The 19,512-nt window shown below is 48.2% G+C and overlaps 1 protein-coding gene across 1 annotated transcript; it reads left to right on the forward strand.

Moving 5' to 3' along the window:
* Nucleotides 1-8,473: 8,473 nt before the first annotated feature.
* Nucleotides 8,474-18,982, forward strand: LOC306796968 (heparan-sulfate 6-O-sulfotransferase 3-B-like). Its single transcript, XM_079296069.1, has 2 exons — nt 8,474-9,349; nt 17,604-18,982. The coding sequence occupies exons 1-2, from the start codon at nt 8,808-8,810 to the stop codon at nt 18,352-18,354; spliced, it is 1,293 nt and encodes a 430-aa protein (XP_079152195.1). The 5' UTR covers nt 8,474-8,807; the 3' UTR covers nt 18,355-18,982.
* Nucleotides 18,983-19,512: the final 530 nt, after the last annotated feature.

Here is a 19,512-nt window from a genome sequence, read left to right on the forward strand (position 1 = left end):
TAACTTCAACAAACACAATTAACTTCCGGTAATTACCTTCAAAGTAAAACGCTGATAACGGGACTAAAATAAAAAAAATGACGAATGAACTGCATCAACCACATCTCTTTGTAGGGTAATTGTAACATCCGGGCGAAGGACTGCAGATGAACGTCTGGGACATTTACATACAGATGTGCAATGTCCCTGAACAGTACAATTTAGATTCAACATGTGAATACAAGGGCTCTGAAAAAATATTGTTCAAGTTGAATTTAGCCATGGAACCATTATATTCACACTTTCCATTAGAAACGGATTGTTTTCCATGTCCTTTAATGCTCTGATTTTGCATTAATGTTTATATCATTCAATGCAATCTTGTATCTAAAGAATAATAATTAGTATTTATTGAATACACTGTGGCGTTATTGTTTATCCTCCTGTATTTTACATATGTCCCCTCATACTTTCTAAATTATGTCATACAGTATGTTTCGACATTCATGCCATACAGTATGTTTCGACATTCATGCCATATGATCTCGTTCTATCCCGCACGGAGCTAACGGGGACCCGCACGTTGTCCTCATTTCCGGTGTTGTTGAGGCGACTTGACGCAGCTCGCAGGGAGAAGGGGGGGGAGGGGAGAGGCAGAGTTTGAAAACGGAGAAACGGGTAGTCTGAAGCCAGAAAGCAGGGATGAGGGGAGTCGGGGGTGTAAACGGTGTCACCGAATAAAACACGAATAAAACGTTGCAGGCAGAGTAACGGGTGAACACTGAAACATTCATACTTTGAAGGGATGAAAGAGGAACACGCTGCGCTGCAGTAGGTGTGCTGGTCTTGTGTAAGGGCTCCCTCATGTGGTCGGAACCATCACTAACATCAACCCCTTTTCAAAGTGGGGCCCCACCTGCTGCTGTGGAATCAGTTGTGTATTATATAACAATAATAATTATGGCGTTTGTTTTGCTTTTACCAACAAACTGCAGCTTGTTGGCCCCCAATAATAATCACCGCCTCACCTGAGAAAAATAAAAAAACAGAGGTATCATCAGCAGAGTGTAGTTCAATGTACCAAAGTAAAAGCTTCTCAACCTAAGGGTCTGGCTCCTCTAAAGGGTCACAAGAAGAAAACCTGGGGTAAAAACGAGTACTGAAATGAAACCACGCGAGGCGTTTTGGGGGGATTGTCTCTTTGGTGGGACCGCTAACGGCTCAGAGGCATCTTGAACAGGACGAGGAGTTCATTGTTTTTATGCCTCCGCGCTGGTGACAGCTGTAGCCTTGGGCATTGTTTTCTATTCTCATTTCTGCTGTTATTAGTGCTACTGCTGCCATCACTACTACTCTCATGTGTATCATTTCTGTCAGAAGAATTTACATCTTTAGCCCTTCTGTCCATCCTGGTGGAGGGATCCCTCCTCTGTTGCTCCCCTTGTTTCATGTTTTCGATGCAAGGGTCCGTGGACAGAGGATGTATGTGATTTGTGATATTGGCCTCTACCAATAAATGTAATTCAATGATGTTGTTTTGCGGTCGTCTGTCCATCCGTCTATAAAATCTGAAAATGGAAGAGAAGATTAAAGTGTTGGGGGAAAAAGAACAATATTTATTTCCTTCTGAATTACTGCAGCAGTCGCCCTAATAAGTTCATTGTTTCACCGACAGATGTCAGCAGAGATCCGATGTCAGCTCTGCGGACGCTGTGGTTTTATGAGGAGGAGTGATGGCGACCCCCCCCCCCCCCCCCCCCTCCTCTCTGTCAGAGGAAATGCTGCCTGCTGCTGCTGTGATGGAGAGCAAGCTGCAGGAGGCGACACAGTCCCCACTTTAATTGGGGGGGGGGGGGGGGGCAACGCTCAGGGGGGTTTACCAAGAGACACGCACGCGCGCGCGAACAAAAAAAAAAGTTGCGGCGCTGCATTAGTCATGCGGCAAAAAAGAAAGGAGCAGAGGTGTGTGGAGGAAGAGGAGCAGACCTCTTGAGATGAGTAAGCGCGGCCCTACACTCAATGTACTGCTTGATTTATGAGTTCATTTCCTGCGCAGGGTTCCTCTGCGGGGGCGGGGTGGTATATCTCCCCCGCTGTACAGCTGGCGGTGGCGCCACTCCCCCATGAGACCCCCTGCTCTCGCCACTCCGGGCCTTGGCGGGACTATAAATAATGGCCGCTGGAACACGCGCGCATCGAGCGCAGAGTGAGGAGGGGACAGCCGAAAACATCTGTATTCATGAAGGAGGTTCTTATCTCCGCCCTGCACAGGACGCCCTGCATACTGAAACATCCGTGCTGTGTTGCTGCTCTCTGATAAGCATCTGGAGAATATTTTGATCATCAAAAAGGTGAAAACAAACCTTTGATACACAGCTGCGCTTTTTTCTGTCTGTGTGCGTGTTTGCACATGAAGTAAATAAAAACAAAAAACAAATAAACAGGGAGGGATGCATTGAAATACACTGACTCTTGTCTTTCAGATGCAGAGATGCAGAGACAGAAACTTTTTCAAAAGTTGTTCATGATTCTAAGGGGAGCTATGGAAGATGTAAGCTGACTAAATTTGAACGAAGCTAAATAATTGCCCTACCTTAAATAAAATGCATATACATATTTCAATTTATGATTTCATTTCATTCATTTGAATGAAGGCATTTGAAATCTTCTATAACGAGGCTAATGTGTGGTAACTCTTGCAGGCGCCGGCCCGCTCCCGCTTCACACCACCAGAACCGGGCCGAGTGGAAGCGTTGGCTCGGCTCGCCGCTGCCCGACCGTCTTGAAGCCGGGGCGGCAATCCAGCACACAACTGCCCACCGGTTTTCATCTCAGACACTTTGTCTATTTCCGACGAGGCAGTCGCAGGTCACAAGCGGTGAATCGGCCTTGTGGGAAGGAGAGATGAAAAGAGCGGCGCGGCGGGGAGAAAGAGAAGCATCCCACCGTTTCCTTTCATTGTCACCCTGTGAATGTCGGGTCAGAAGAGGTACCGGCGCCAACGAATTATATATAGCAGACAAATGACGAGGCTCGCGCTGAATTTCTTCTTGTCCTCCCACTGAGCTACCGAGGCTCTACAGGGCAAATCAGCAGCAGCAGCGGAGCCTTTGGAGGAAACAGGTAATGGAGATGGAATGTGTGGAGGGAGCGATGATGAATGTGCTCATGGGTAGGAAACTGAACTCAGACTTTACTCCGAGACAGCACCAAACCCCTGCACGTTGCCTCCGCGCATCCGATGGATAGCACCACTGCAATTCATTCGTATTTTACGTCACCTGTTTGAAATGAGCGGCAGTCGCGAGAAAAGTCTTCATCACCTATTTCCAAGATGGTGTGAAAATATGTTTTCTTTGGAATTTGAGTGAACTGACTAAAGAGCCATTTTCTCATAGACTTCGATACAATCAGAGGAGTCGCCCCCTGCTGGTCAGTCGTGACAATTTTAACGCACTTCCGCGATGGTTTCACTCGGCAGAACCGGAGGTTGGCCCGCTGCTTCCTGTCTTTTTTTGTCAGCTAAGCGAACCTGCTGGCTTCAGCTTCACGTGTAGCGTACGATGTGAGAGTGGTACAAGTCTTTGCAAGAAAGAAAAAGAGCCAACAACTACTGCAAGTCCCCCAAATGTAGCTGGGACCACGAGTGGAAGTCTTCTTTGTCGGGCCCTATTAGAGGCTCAATGTTACTTTTGACAGTTTGAACAAATGAGGGGAGCGAGGAGGAAACGCAGGAGAGAAGATAACTGTCGCTCCGCTCGAGCTATGGCAGCCAGCCAGCGTGGGCCTTCTTTGTATTCCGGGAGCGCCTCGGTTTTTGTATCAGTGTGGGACAAGAGAAGCACTTAACGTGACATTTAGAGATGCTCGGGGGGGGGGCAATGATGTTATCGCAGACATGTGTTTTAAATGCCAGGAGGGGAGCTCTGCCAGAGCACAAAGATAACAGAATAACCCGACCTCTGGTCTTGCACAGGTTCCGGGGCTCGCGCTAAGCTGCGTCTGAAATGTTTTTTTCCTCTTTTCTATCAGACGTGTTCTTTTGAGGCTTACAGAACAATCTTCTTAGATCGTACATTAGGGCTGCCGTTATCCTGAGGAAGAATCCACACATGCACGGTGAATTTTAAGCAGGCGGCCACAGGATGGGCTTTGTGAGTGGGCGACGCAAGCATGGGATTCTGAATCTTGACCAGATGGTCGCAATACACATCTTAGCAGTGGATCACGGCCATTTTTAAAGACTCGTGTCCCCTGAACACCTGTCACTGGACGTGGAGATTTGTCTTCACGGAGACACTTTGAAAGAAATATGCTTCATCGAACAAATCCACGCGAACGAGCGGCTGAATATTTTGCAATTCATTTGCGCACCGCCCATCCATCTTGGAAATGTCTCTCGGCGTGGAGCTAGAGTTTAGGAAACAAGGTGAGCCATTCATCACGAGAACGTCCTCCCGACGGGTCCGGGAGAACGTCCGCGGACTCGTTTCCCCCTCAGATTGTGGCTCTGATTCCGTTTGCTCTGCGGTAACGCCGCCTCTGGTCTTGGAAACGCTTGTCATTCATCACATTTTACCATCGTCATGAAACGCTCCCTCGCTCCCTCTGCCACCTGCATGCATTCTATGCGTGTTTCCTCGAGGAGGAATAATCCACTTGTGCATTTTGTCACCATCCGAGGGCCCCTTGAATAGCCTAAGGCTTTGATGTTTGGTTGTCTCATGCAGTTACCTAAGCAGCTTGCCATGACCGGCCTCCCAGAGACAAACTGAAAGTATCCCTTTGAAGCCTTTCCTCGCCGCCAAAGGTGTTTTCTGCAGATAAAGACTTCTTTCAACTCACACCTCAACGGAAGAGCGCAAATCTTTTCTTTTTTTCCCCCGACTTGTTTAAGTCTCGAGTACCCGACTGTTGCGACATGAATTTGCCCGTAGAGGTGAGCACACGTGGCAGAGTTGGCGAGACCTCTAGAGGGCGTGATGGCCGAAATCGTGCTGAAGCAACTTTGCTGTGAATTGGCAATGAAATAGTGAACTGTTGAGGTATCGGGCACGCGGGTCAGAGGGCTCGGTTAACCTGGCACCATCGGCACTGATAGATGTTTATTGTCCTTGCGTTCTTGCCCTTTCACGTCTTGTTATTCCTTTTTTAAATCGGATTATTTGACTTGTTTATTCCCTTAATCGCCGCATTGACTCTCAGTACGCAGTACATTTATTCTGTCCTTGGGGCAATCAGCATCAAATGGGAATATTTGTTATCAGGTGTTACCTAAAGAAGCATACAATAGTGGTTCCAGTGCAGGTTTGATAGACTGGTGCAATGAGAGTCAAACACCAGGGTTTGACTCTCATTGCACCGCGATCGGAAGGAAAAGTGTGAAATTGGTTTCTGTAATTTGACACAAGTATGAAAGAGACATAAGTGTGCTATGTTTGCCAGTGAAATTGCACGGCAGTGTCGAAATGAATCAGTGCAGCCAGAAAAAGGTGACCTTAATATCGGAGTACATGCTGCAATAAAGCTTGACGAGAGGAAATTACAGTAATTTCCCCTCCGACATTCATTCAGCGGCTTCAATCAACATCTGCTGGAAGGGACATGCATGCCCTGTCTCGAGGGGACAATGAACATCTATCAGTGCTGATGGTGAGGACAGGGAAGCTGATCGGGCCGCGGCAAGACACATCACCATCAACCACCAAAGCTTCAATTACCTGCTAGAAAATGCAGATTGTATCGCAGGCCTCGTCTCCGATGTGCTCGCACTGTAGCGGAGTGCAGACGAATGCGGGTTGTCCTCTGCCGAGCTGCACAGCAACAGCAACAGGTTGTCATCACAGACAAACAAACCCCAGCGGCAGCCAGCAAACTATCTGACAGAAGGTGGACACCACACACACACACACACACACAGGAAATTAGGCAGAAAAACTGCAGCAACACCTGACAAACCACAGCAGGTGATCTGCCCATTAAATGCGCGGGGACTAATGAGGTGGCGAGGAAGCAGGGCGAGCAGTCAGGTGACGATCAGGTGATCAGTGGGAGTGTAGTGGGCAGGTGAGGCGTGACAGGAGGCGGACGAGGCAGGGGTGGACGAAGGAGCCGCCGTCACCATGACAGCACGCGCCACCACCTGCACACTCTGCAGATACGACAGCTTGTGCGGCGCACATCTGCATGCCTGACGGCTTCGTTCTCACACGCGCTCGGCCTCCACTTTTGCGAGAAACATTCGGCTCTCCAGAGGTCCACCGCGTGAGCTTCCCTCCACATCATTTTAAAAATCAATACTCATTCCAGAAAATAGTAAAATGACATGCACATCGGCATCAGATCGCTGTCAATAAAAAAACAAACAAACAGAAATCCCAAACCAATTCAATCATAATTTCCAGGAAGCTTCAGCTCCATTATCGGGACCCTATAGTACACTGCAGCAGCCGGCTGAATCAGCACTTTACCGTAGTCGTTTCTCATAAGGCTTGTGTAGAGTGAGCGTCAGGGACCTCGTAAATATCCCAGCTGCACAGCCAGAACACCACAAGTCTCGCTCCACTGCACAAGACATTAATGCAGACCCCCCCCCCCCCTCATCAGGATTCCTGCACGGTCTTTAATCAGCACGCCATTTGTCGATAGAAAAGGTTTCCTTTGCAAAAACCAGGACGAGATATCGTGTATGTGTATGAGGCCTTACAGGTAAAGAGCATGCTGACACTGGATGTTATCGTCAACAACAACAAACAAACAACCTGATGTCCAGTTCCCTTCTGCATGACCTTTTAGAGAATGTGTATTGTGCTGACACTTACTTCCAGAAGAGATTCGGAGGGATGGGGGACTCCTCTGAGACACAAAGAGACACAAAGAGAGGTGAACTCCCATGCAGATTAAGTCACTGTATCAGCAAGGGGGCAAAGTGCAGGAAGGGGATTGAAAAGAATATACGCATCAGAGTGCATGCTGGTTAAATCCCTTGATGGAGGGCGTTAAGGCAAACAAAAAAATAAAATGACAAAAGCTTTTGATCATGGGCTTACAAATCCATTACCAGAGGGGCTGACATGCCTTCAGTCCGAGTCTGCGGTGGACATACAGGACTGTGGATTCAACTGCGTCACGTGTTTGATTCCGTCGGTGTCCATAGGAAAACCTATGTGGGATGATGACGGAATGGAAGGCACGCGCGCGCGCGCGCACACACACACACACAATTATTGACTTGACGTGTTGGAAACTGTCCATGGTGCTGAAATGACTCGCTGCGCTGGCCTGAGGATTTAACTCGTTCCTGTCGGCCGCACGGTGACTGCAATAACAGAAGTTATATTTTTCACACCGCGGAGCCCCACTGACAATAATCGAACACACACATATATATTGAGGTATTAAAGCCATACCTCGTGTGCATATGCACTGTTGTGTACAAAGGACCTGAGCGCTTTTATTACAGTCATTATTAAAATGACACCATATGGAATAAACACGCACCGCTGTGTTTGATGCTGATATGGGTAAGTCCACTGTGTAATAACAAAGGCGCACATGTGGCGAATATGAATTTAAGAATACAATAAAAAGAAAAACAAAACATCCCTTTAAAATCACGTTTTATATCATTTCCGCTTTAACTCCCAATACGTGTCCGACATCATCGGAATGAGTGATTTTTCCGCCAGCAGTCGTTCCAGGCCGCTCAAATTGCCAGTGTGTGGGATTAGAGATGCGGTTGCGTCACCGGCTCGGCAGCCGGGACAGATGACTGGCGCAGATGTAGAGTCAAGCCCGCCAACAACAACAGAAATAGTTTTATTTGTCCGTCTTCAAAATAAAAGCATGCCTCTGCGCGAAAGGGTTATTTCAACTCCCAGCTGGTTCGTTCTCCTCTCTGGTTAACGGGGTGATGTGCATGACGATAGCAAGTACAATTTAGGGATAGACACTGGAGAAGCAATGACATTGAAGCAGTCATCTCATGCAGGACCTAACAATAAGGGGTTCTGGCTTGATGAATAAGACTTGTGTTGGCTCTGCCTTTTTTCATGCAGGACTAGAATAATGGTGTCAAGTTAAAATAAGCATTCAAACCAAATTGGGCATTTTTTATTTTGTGACAAAAACAAAGTAGGTATGAATAAATGTATTTAATTACGTGATGAGTGATCAACACGGATATGTTCACCGGGGGCTGTGAATAAATATGTGATTTACTGCTTTTAGAGATTCCATTTATTTGAAGTTGATGGTTGTTGACATGCGTGTTCTTCATTCTGATTCAACTGAATTGAATAAAGCTCGTCTAATTAGAGCTCTCCCTAATCCTATTTAAAGCAGTCAAATGTCGCAATAGGGTGGCAGAGGTCTTATTTTGAAAGCATTGACCGGAAGTGACCGTGTGAATTTCGTCTCACCTGTCGCTTGGTGCTCCGAGCTCAGATACCGATCAGCAGTCGGCTCTGGCAGGACAGCCGAGCCCGAACGCTCCTCGCGCGGGGATGTGCCGTTTCGCTCTTTAATAAAAACGTGTCATTTGCACGCGAGCAACGCCACCAGTTTGACATTTTTAAGGAAAAAATGATGCCTGAATGTTTTAGGAAATAGCCTTTCACTGAATGCGTACAGTGCGACAGCTTCAAGTTCGAGAAGTTGACCCGTTCTCGTGCGGGACGAGGCCAGTCAAAGCTGCCCCGCAGGAAATCACTCTTGCGCGTGGCTTTACAGTCCATCTTTTTTTAACTGACAGGAGCGCCACGTAGTTTAAAGTGCGGCGGCAGGATGAGACGAGGGGACGTCACGTTGCCGTGATTCAGTTTCCCACCATGGAGGAGAAGTTCAACAGACTCATCTTCATCCCCATTGCGGCGGTGCTCTTCCTGATGATCGGCTACCAGTACGTGTGCCCGGCGGACAGCAACACGTGCTACTTTAGAAGTGCCGACCAAGGGCTCTACCAGCGGTACTCGTCGGGGTTCGACTCAGTTTACACGGAGCCGGAGTTGGACGAGGACCTGCCCTCCAAAATCACGTCCAAATTTAACTTCACGGCGCGGGACCTGGACAGGCACGTCGACTTCAACATCCGGGGCGACGACGTGATGGTGTTCCTCCACATTCAGAAGACCGGCGGCACGACGTTCGGGCGGCACCTGGTGAAAAACATCCAGCTGGAGCAGCCCTGCGACTGCATGCCCGGCCAGAGGAAGTGCACCTGCCACCGGCCCGGCAGAGCCGATTCGTGGCTCTTCTCCCGGTTCTCCACGGGCTGGAGCTGCGGGCTGCACGCGGACTGGACCGAGCTCACGAGCTGCGTGCCCGTGGTGATGAACAAGCGGGACAAGAAGAGCGCCCAAAAGAACAAAAGGTGAGGGGCGACCTGCAGGACAGGTGTGGTCAGTACGTGGGCGGCCACTCGTTCATTAATAATGAAATACAATTGATTTACTCAACTCATTCACTCATTCACTCATTCATATGTTCACGAGGGGATCCTCTCATTAACTCAGTGTTAAGGCTGTTCATTCACTCTACTCAGTCACTAACTCACTCATTTATATTCACACTCACAGATCATCTGTCCAATGTTTAATATTAGGTCACTCACTCATTCACTCCCACTTAGTCACTCCCTTGTTCACTCACTCCTTCGGTCTCAGTTATTCACTCTCTCACCTATCCACTCACCCATTCCCTCACACCGACTCCCTCACGCTTATTCACTCCCTCACGCTTATTCACTCCTTCATTTATTCACTTACTCAATTACAAATATTCACTCCCTCACGCTTATTCACTCCTTCATTTATTCACTTACTCAATTACAAATATTCACTCCCTCACGCTTATTCACTCCCTCACGCTTATTCACTCCTTCATTTAGTCACTTACTCAATTACAAATATTCATTCCTTCATTTCGTCACTCACTCACCATTATTCACTCCATTTCGTCACTTACTTAATCACAATTATTCACTCACTCACACTTGTTCACTCATTCACTCTCTCAAGTGCGTGCAAAAGTACTGAGCAGTATTCACTCACAAAAGACGAATGAGTTATGAGCGCGCACTAACACAGAATACAGAGAGTAATTGAAATGATCAGTCGATTAATTGATTCATCAATTAACAGAAAATGAATGGATGACAATGTCCCTCATGGGCTGTGAGCGGCTCCAACACGAGAGGCGTTCCGTCGGTAGATTATAAGCGAGCTGTTAAGCTTCTGTTCACCTCGAGGCTCTAAGTCAAAAGGTAACCCGATTTCTTTCCGTGGTAACAGATTTGTCTCCGGCTTTCTTTGTCCGCCGTGTGTTGTTATTTGTGCCGTGCAAATCTCCATATGTTAAGGTTAAAGGGGGGAGGAGGGAGGGGGAGGGGGGGAGGACGGCAACTTCAAGAACCCTTCCAATCCTTTAACTGTCCTCAGTGGCTGCCATCAGACTTACTTTCACCCTTTTGAAATCGTTGTGACGAGGCGCCTCAGAGCCATATCAGCACTACGAGCGAGTCAACAACACTCCAGTCAACACTTGTCAGCTCAATACCATCAAACAATCCGCACGCATCACCGGCGCCGCACATTGCAGAGACGCGAGTCAGAGAGAGGTCAGAGGTCAACGCGGCTCCCGAGGAGCTTTGGGGATCCGGCATCCAGCCGCTGAGAGAACACATCTTGTATCCGCTGCGTTCAAAGCCACCGGTTAAGATGTTGGAACGTGCATGTTTCTTTAATTAACTCTGCTACTTTCGCTGTAAATTCCTTGTTGTTACAGTGACGTCTTGTGTGCACAGTTGTCACATATGACCAGATGCACTTATATCTATATAGATGGATATATAGATAGATAGAGAGAGGAAGGTATCAAATTTGAGCCAAACGCACCATGAGTCATAACTCACTCTATACCCGTGATTTATGCCGAACGGGTTGTGAGTCACAACTCATCAGCAGCCGCAAACCTGTCACATTAGCTCCTCATTTCCCGGGGGCAATGCCTGCGTGACTTTTCCGCCCACACACCGGCGAAAATCCAGACGTTTGAAAATATCAGGGGGCCATCGGAATGGGCCTGGAAAATAATAAGACGGTGGAATTAAGCGGAGCCCTCCTGTCGCTTCGCATTCAAACGGCTGGGCGGGGACGACGCAGAGCTTTCATGCCGTGTTGCCCGCCGGGTTTCATGCCGCGGTTTGGGTCGGAGCTGAAAGGTCCTCGTCCTGTCACTTTGGGCGATGACGGCGCTCTGTGATGGAGGAGTTACGGCGTGTTACTGCAACATATAATGCCGCGCTGATCCATTCTGTAAGATCACTCCGCTTTGGTAGATTTGCGTGTGTTTCAGCCTTTTCTTACAGGAGTTAAGATAGATTGTTTTTCCATTATATGTTGATATATATGCATGTATGTAGAATCCCCATTGCGTTCTACCAGAAGTCCAGACAGAATCATTTAGTTCCAGGCTGATGCATTTCATAAAAGCACTCAGAACATTCTTTCCGAGACGGATTGGGAAACACAATCCGGATCAGTAACGGCATGCTCTGAAGGATGACTCTCGTCTTATGCAAGTCGTATATGGCGACGCGAGCGCAGACGGTCAGGGATCAAACATCAGGGGAATGGATGACGCCCACACCTATCTCAAGGCTACTCAGGTAACTGAATGAATCATTTAAATGGAGGCATTAAGAGGTACATTAACCTATGTTTCAGCAAAAAGCATACCTCTAACCATGTCCAAATATCTTTCCTGTAATTAGAACTTTGGGTTTTGTTATTTCGTACCACATAAATCCTCTCAGGACCGGTGAGAATTATGTTGTGACCCTCTGGTATGGTCACCAGACGGGTTGGTGTGGCTTCCGGCTCTGGTTTTCTTAAAGCTCAGCGAGCGATGCATTATGGGAACTGGTGGGCATTGAAACACACCTTTCAATGGCTGGATTTAGCTCTTGCACATTTATAAAGGAGAACCACACTGAGACTTATAACCTCGCCTCCTGTAGGGTTTCTCTTTTGTTCGCTCCTTCCTTCCTTTCATCATTCACTCACTTCTCACGTAGCAACATCTATCCATCCGCCCTCCCACTGTCTGGCAATTTCCCTCCTAATACGCAAACTTCGGCGAGTAGCACGTGGTCATGAAGTTGCAGCTTTCGCAACGCAGCGGGCTACGAAAATGCCGTGCGGACCAGACGCGCTTCTGTCGCCCTGCTGCCCGTTCGTCCACGGCAGCCGGCCTCACGCTGAGCTTGTCGGAGAGCGTAACCTTATTACTGACCTCATTATTCCAGATTAGAGCAAAGAACGCAGACCGGCCGGCAGACGGATCAGCCAGAGTCTAATTAGTTCACAGTTAAGGTGGTTTTAGCTGTTCGTTTGGTGATGGCACTCGATTGCTGGTGATAATGACACTAAAGGCATTCAAATATGCAGGAAGTTGACGAGGTTTAGTTCTCAAAAAGGGAGGGTGAGAGAGATGGTTTCATCTAAATGCAGTTTTTAAGATATGGGATTTTTAGGTTCCTAATTCTAAACCATGTTTTACTGAAATTCGTGGAAAAACATCCGGTTTGAAGCTTTTGACATTAATCTTCCCTGACAGTCGCAGTGAGTCGGTTTAAAGCCTCAACCAAAGAGAGCAATGCGCAGAGACGTCAGAGAGGGATGTATATTACTGAGAAAATGTGTTCCGCTTGAAACGGAGAGCATTCCTTAAAAACGCTTGAGGCGTAACACTGCCCTTTTACCGGCAACGTTGCTTTTGACTCCAGTGTCAGTCTCGAGGCTTACACGTCAAGTTAATTCAAGCTGCTGACAGCCACGCATTGTTCCAAAAACTCAGCCACGCTCCTTACAGGGATTAGGGGCAGTCGAAGACAGGTTTTATTTTAGACAGGGGGATTAATCCAGAACTCCAGATTTATACGGAAACCTGTCGGCTGGATTGGAGATTTCTTTTCACAAAACAGTGCATTTGTTGAAAGAGAAGAAGCATCAGAGGCCTCTGCTAGACGGATCACTATGTGCCGTCCATCAAACCACCTCATGGCTGCTGTTTTTGTGCCGTCAGACTTTTTTCCGTAAGTCATCGCGGAACGAAACCGTTTCAAGATGCACGGGAACTGCATCCGATTCGTCAAAGTCCGTGTCGCCGTTGATGTTATGTAGGTGAGCGGGAACTAGCACGATCTTTCATTTACAGAGCGATTACAACAGGAAGGATACAAGCCGTAAAGTCGCTCTCGCCACTTTCAAGAAGACTCGATGCTGCAGGAAAACATACAAACGCCGCGTTGGAAGCGGCCTTCACAGCTTGCTTAAAAAGTGCTTTGCCTTTCAGAAATCCCTCAGCGGTTTGTGTGGGTAGACGTGACCTTTGCAGAGCACGGTCTCTCATTCATCCTTTCCATATCTACATGGACCGAAAGGACCGGCTGACACCTCGCAAAGATTAAGATGTCAGGGAAAGGGTAAGACGCTAAAGCTACTAAAGCTGCACGCGGAAGGTTGCAGTGTGCGTGGACGAACACTACGCACAAACAAATAACCTCTGGGAACTCCGGGAAAATGCAGCTACGTGAAATAAGTTTTAACAGGAACACAGATGGATGATTCTGTCCCCTAGAAGAAGATGATTTCGCATTGAATACTCTGCGGGGTTTAATTGATGTCGGCTGCAGCCCCTCCCAGAGTCTGTCGCCTAGATTTCAGCAAAACCACATCTTCACACCCTCGCCTGCCTGGACAGCTCGCGCTCGGTTCCCTCGTCTCCGCATCAGCCTCCCTGGGGCTTTTTGTTCCTCTCCTTTATCGCCTGAAATAGCATCTCATATCTGCAGCCGATGAAGATCACAGTCTCCTTGCTCATCTCCTCTCTCCTCACACTGCACAGATGTGTCCATCAGTTGATTCTACGCGCCGATGCTCCCCATGAGCGGGTTGTGCTATTGGCGGATCGTTTAGGCCTGAAGGAGAGTGTTTGCGTGTGTGGGCTTGTCTGGCGGTGATCCCGCTGTGCCGCAGATGGGGACCGGGTTCATTTTGCCCGTAATTGGCAGACAAAGATGAAATTAGAACAGAGAGAGAGAATCAGAGGAGTGAAAATCCCGCTTGAAGCAGGCTGATATTTTATCTGATTTTCCACTAAATCTTTCCTGGTCTGAGGGCTAAAGTTCTCCCTGCAGAGGCTCATTCAACACGCCACTGCACCTGCTAACTTTGTCTGCTGTATGGACTTCGCCGCCACAGCTGGAAACGAGACTATGAGAGCTGTGAGAGTGAACCGACCCATTGAAGCCGTGAAACAGAAACAATCTGCTGAAAGACGCTAAAACGCTCCGCAGAGATGAAGGGAGTGTGGTGATGATTCCCTGTGAACGACACCTTCTACATCGAGAAATGCGCGTGAAGCTGTTATTTTCACACGCAAAAGGAGCATCCAACAAATCATTTCCTTCAGACAGTAATTAAATCGTGAACGCAACGCTTGCGGGTTCCCTTGTGGGCACAGAAACATCTCCGTCTGTGAGAGTTATCAACACCCCGACTTCGGTGTGGAGTCGAAGCCATTCTTCAGACACGCCGCGACGAAAAGCAACTTGAAAATACATCATGTGTATATACAATTTAAAATAAAGATTCACTAAATAAGATTGCCATCGATACAGATGGGCTGCTTCGTCAGCGGCGTAAATAGTTTCCATCAAGGCTTTTATCGTGAGCCTGACTGTGTCCTTGATGGTAGGGAGTGAATTAACAAGGCAGATATCGATCGTTTGCTGCGAGTTTCCTCTGTAGCCGTTTGATGGTGATTTAGAGAGAGAGGGAGAGAGAGAGGCCCCGATCAATAGGCCTGCTGTATGGAAAAAGGTGACACAGCGAGAAGGTCGCGAACGAGGCGTCGGATTGATCGGTGGCAGAATGCGACAAGCTGATTTAACTTTACCTTCTGGAACAAGCACGCATGATGGCACGCGGCTGCGTGTTGCCGGAGATTGTGCCATTATGTGGCAGAATCAGCGTCTCGCGCGTTCACTCAAACCTCCCCGAGAACATTAGATTTTGGGCGCGATCGATCAGGGAATCCGAAAACATGGAAAGTGTTCCCACTTTGTCCCGTTCAGGCCTGAAAGACTTGAAAGCCATTTAGCGCATTAGCAGAGCGCTTAGGCACTGGCGTGGAATAAACCGGGGCGAATGGCAGATGACGTGGACAGGGCTTGTTTTCAGGTCATCAAATAACCTCGTCGACCAATGAACAGCTAGACAGAAGGCAAAGATGGTCTCTCTTCTTTGGATATGCAGGGATTTGACAAGAACACGTAATCATTTAGAAGCACCTGAACATTTAAAGCTGCTGTAGCCCCGGTTAGCAGTCGTGCTGGAAAAATACTCACCCTTACGCTAAGTTTAATGTAAATGGAGTTTAATGTAGTTTTTCCGTAATTCTGCTGACAAACTGGAATGACATCATCACGTGGCCACAAACAAGGCTTCAAATAAATGTCACTGTGTGTCTGCTGGATGTGTAAAAAGTCTCTCCCCTAGTGGACAAAAAAACCCAATTACAGGTCTTAAGAAGACATCACGTTTTTGGATGAGATGTTTCTATTGAAAACCCATTTTTGGATCAGAACGGATGCATCAAGGATAAAATGCTCGTGCCACTTCCTGTTCCCTGCATGGGACACCCTCGGCCACTCTTCTGGCGAGTAATTACTCCCGGCCTTCACAATCTGAACCCGGCTTCCGTCCCCGACACGAGTAAGAGGAGAGCTTTGACATTTGCTGCTCTTTATCAATAGGTCACGATGAAAGCGCAGACGCGGCGAGGCGGGGCTGCGTGGACATTCATCGATCCGGGCTGTCCCGCGGATAGATGATAGGCACGGGGAGGAGGAAAAGACTGAGCCGCTTTCCAGGAAGTACAACAAAGGGGCCGCTTTGAGAGGCGCCGGTCCATTCATCTAGCGCTGTCCGCTCAACCCGGCAAAGACGGCAGGGTAATTCACTTAGGTTCCACTGTGGATGGCCATTATCTCCGGGTGGCGGGCCTGTCTGCGGGTGCGTTCTGCCATGATATCATTATGGGGCTCACTTAAGTACATGTCACTCCTGATTGGTATCTATAAGTGCTAAATCGTGGACCTTTTAAGGCTGTTTAGCTGTGCACTATCTGCTCGCTGGCTACTGCTCCCTCAATCTAATTTCTCCATTCAGCAAATCGAAACAATCGCAGCTGCTCATATTGTCAACGCGGCCGTCTTTACATCGAATACACAGTGGATTCAGAGCGAAGGGACTGAACTGATGGCGATCAATGCGTTTTAACAGAAGGTGTCATGTTTGCGTGACGTACCTGTAATCGGCATCGGTGACGCTTCACGACATCCTTTCCTTTTATTGTTTCAATCCATCCTTTGCTAAAAATGGAATAGAAAAACGTTTTTTCTTGAGTCAAACAACGGAAATTCTGCAAAGGGTCTCTAAACAGGACTCAAATACGCATCTTGTAGATTTAACAGGGAAAGTAAGCAATTTGTTTGCCGTACACTCGGCTTATTTTATATTCGTGGCACTCTTTTTTGCGAGAATTGTCTATTAAGAGACTAAATAAGATGAAACACAGGGTTAAGTCCACCGAGACTATAACTCACAAGAGAAAATGTAACATACTGTTGTACACCAGCGGTGGTCGAAGACAGAGGAACGAGAACAAGGGGAACTGTTCACTCAGTAAAATGGGTTGAGAAGAGAATCGTCCAGAGCGGCGTTGCTGTAAAACGTCCTTCCATGTGAATTCTTTACTTAACGTTGAATTGAAGCTCCCAGGAAATAAACCGCAGCCGTGAGGAAAGAAAGACATCGAATGTTCAGCTTTTCATCGGGGCTTTATATCTGGTCGGGGTCTGACATCGTGAGGTCACGCCGCACAAGATGAGCATTTTCAATTTCCCTTTCATCTTTGCAAACGGCAGAAATTCTCTCCCGGCACCGACTCCTTTAGTCGCCTCTCCGCTATGCCGGTCATCTCTGAACTCGATAGATAAGAGAGAGAGAGACGTGTTTGTTGGTTGAAAAGGTGTTTTTCTCAGCTGAGTTACGGCAATTCTTTTTGAAGCGTTGTTCGTGGCAGATCAGAGGAACACGAAAGGTGCTGGAGAGGAGGGAAAGAAAAGCCATTACCAGTGGAAGGCGCTGGAGTGAGAAAAACAACATGAATTACACATCTGCACCACATTAAATGCAATCCCTGCTCGGTTTGCATTGCTTTCTATGTCCTCCGACTCAATCGATGATGTTTTTCATTGAAACCCTAATCACACACTCTCAGTGCATGCTCGGGGTGTCTCGGCTCTCCAAAAGAAAAGTTTTAAACATTACTCAAAGTGCAGCTGCCGGTGTTATGTCCAAGTCTGTTCCCCTGTTGAATAGTGTTTCCCTCCTGGTAAAATGATGGCGTATCCCTCTGTGGTTTAGTTTTAGGAGAGTTTTATGGAAACGCACATCGATTCACATCGAGTATTCGACACCGGTAAGCTACGCTTTGTCGTCTTTTCGGATGCGCACGAGTAGGCCTCATCTCATGCATCTCGTTTCCTGTCTCCGCAGGAATTTCTACTACATCACCATGCTGCGTGACCCCGTGTCGCGCTACCTCAGCGAGTGGAAGCACGTGCAGCGAGGGGCCACCTGGAAAACCGCCCTCCACATGTGTGACGGCCGCCCGCCCACCCAGGACGAGCTCCCCGCCTGCTACAGCGGCGAGGACTGGACCGGCGTGCCGCTGGCGGACTTCATGAGCTGCTCCTCAAACCTCGCCAACAACCGGCAGGTGCGCATGCTGGCCGACCTCAGCCTGGTGGGCTGCTACAACATGTCGCCGGTGAGCGAGCTGGAGCGGGGCCGCGTGCTGCTCGCCAGCGCCAAGGCCAACCTGCGCAACATGGTCTTCTACGGCCTGACGGAGTTCCAGCGCAAGACGCAGTACCTGTTCGAGCGGACGTTCGGCCTGCGCTTCATCCGGGCCTTCACGCAGATCAACAGCACGCGCGCCGCCAGCGTGGGCATCAGCGAGAAGGTGCGCTGGCGCATCGAGGGCCTGAACGCCCTCGACGTGGAGCTGTACGAGTACGCCAAGGAGCTGTTCCTCCGGCGCTATCAGCACAACCGCCAGAGGCAGCACCAGGAGGAGCGCGAGAGGAGGTGGCAGGAGAGGCAGCAGAGGCAGCGGCTGCACAGGACCTATCTGGCGGAGCTGTGGAGACTAGGAGGAGGAGGAGGGGAGGAAGAGGAGCAGATGAAGGCGCTGGAGGAGGTAGCCACCACAGAGGACTACAGCAGCCAGGTGGTGAGGTGGTGAGGAGGCGGGAACTAAACGGCACCGAACTAACTGATCGCTGGTGGATCGCTGTTGTTGTTGCGCTTTACTCTCCTCTGCTGTGAATCTGCCAAAAACCTTCCCGCCCTCTTAGCTCTCATGTCGGACTGCCGAATGGTGTCTTACTATTTATGATGGATGTATTTGTCATGGCAACATTTTGTATTTTTTTTTTGGTTTTTCCTTCCTGATGGGAATTTTTGGTTCTGCAGTCGTGAATTGTATTTCATTTCTTTCCCCGTTAGCCTTGAATGTTCTTCAAAGCTCACGATTAGTAGAACTGAAAAATTGAAAAAAATGAAAAACACAAGGAAGGCCAATTTTTAACGCGGTGAAAGACCCTGAAAGGACCCTCTGTGTCATGTTTGTGACCTCGCGCCGTGTTGATCAGTGAAATCTCGTCGTGACTCTGTGGTGTTCGGCTTCGTAAGAATATCAAAGCACAAACTTTAAGAAAGGCTATGTTCTCGCAGGAAATGTGTTCAGTGAAAAGAAATATGCAGCCTCCCGTCATGTAAATTTGTCCTCGATGGACTCTCTGGTCCCCATGTGTACACGGACCTGTTCTACCTTGCTCCCCCTGTTGTTTTTGTTGTTTTCACAGCATGTTCTCACCATAAAAATCTGAAATCTTCATGCCGTGTGCCGCCTTCTTCCACATCCACGCAGACACACCGACGCTCCGACCGCCGAGGCCTGAGAGCGACGGGCCGCATTGATCGGGGATTGATCGGGGATTGAGGAAGGTGAGAGCATCTGCAGAGAGTCTTTCACAGATCAGTAGCTGCGGGAGGTGTCGGGCTGTAAAATCCGGGTTCATCACACTGTCGGGGGAGAAAAACGCAGCAAACCATGATGATGGATGTCGTTTTAAAATTGGCATCCATTTCTAAGGTATCGTGGAAAAAAGAAAGGAGAAAAAAGTTAAATGATGAATTGAGATAAAGTGACCTTCCTCTCAAGGAATGAAATAAAGAAAAAGCATGGACCCTGAGGGAGTGGAGTAATGTTTAGGGAACAAAAACTCAGACGATCAGAGATCAAAGTCGTAAATTTACAAAAAAAATTACAAATTGATCAAGTAACCAGATTGCTTCACTTTGCAAAGTTGGACAGACGCCACCAGTAGACAGGGAGGGC

This window comes from Melanostigma gelatinosum (assembly GCF_949748355.1).
Source record: "Melanostigma gelatinosum genome assembly, chromosome: 24".
Lineage (NCBI taxonomy): Eukaryota > Metazoa > Chordata > Actinopteri > Perciformes > Zoarcidae > Melanostigma > Melanostigma gelatinosum.

What these genes read in the sequence shown, in the direction of transcription:
- LOC306796968 (XM_079296069.1), top strand. Translation starts at nt 8,808, where the DNA reads ATGGAGGAGAAGTTCAACAGACTCATCTTCATCCCCATTGCGGCGGTG. An exon ending in AGCGCCCAAAAGAACAAAAG is followed by an intron (nt 9,350 to 17,603) that starts GTGAGGGGCGAC and finishes CTGTCTCCGCAG; the next exon opens with GAATTTCTACTACATCACCA.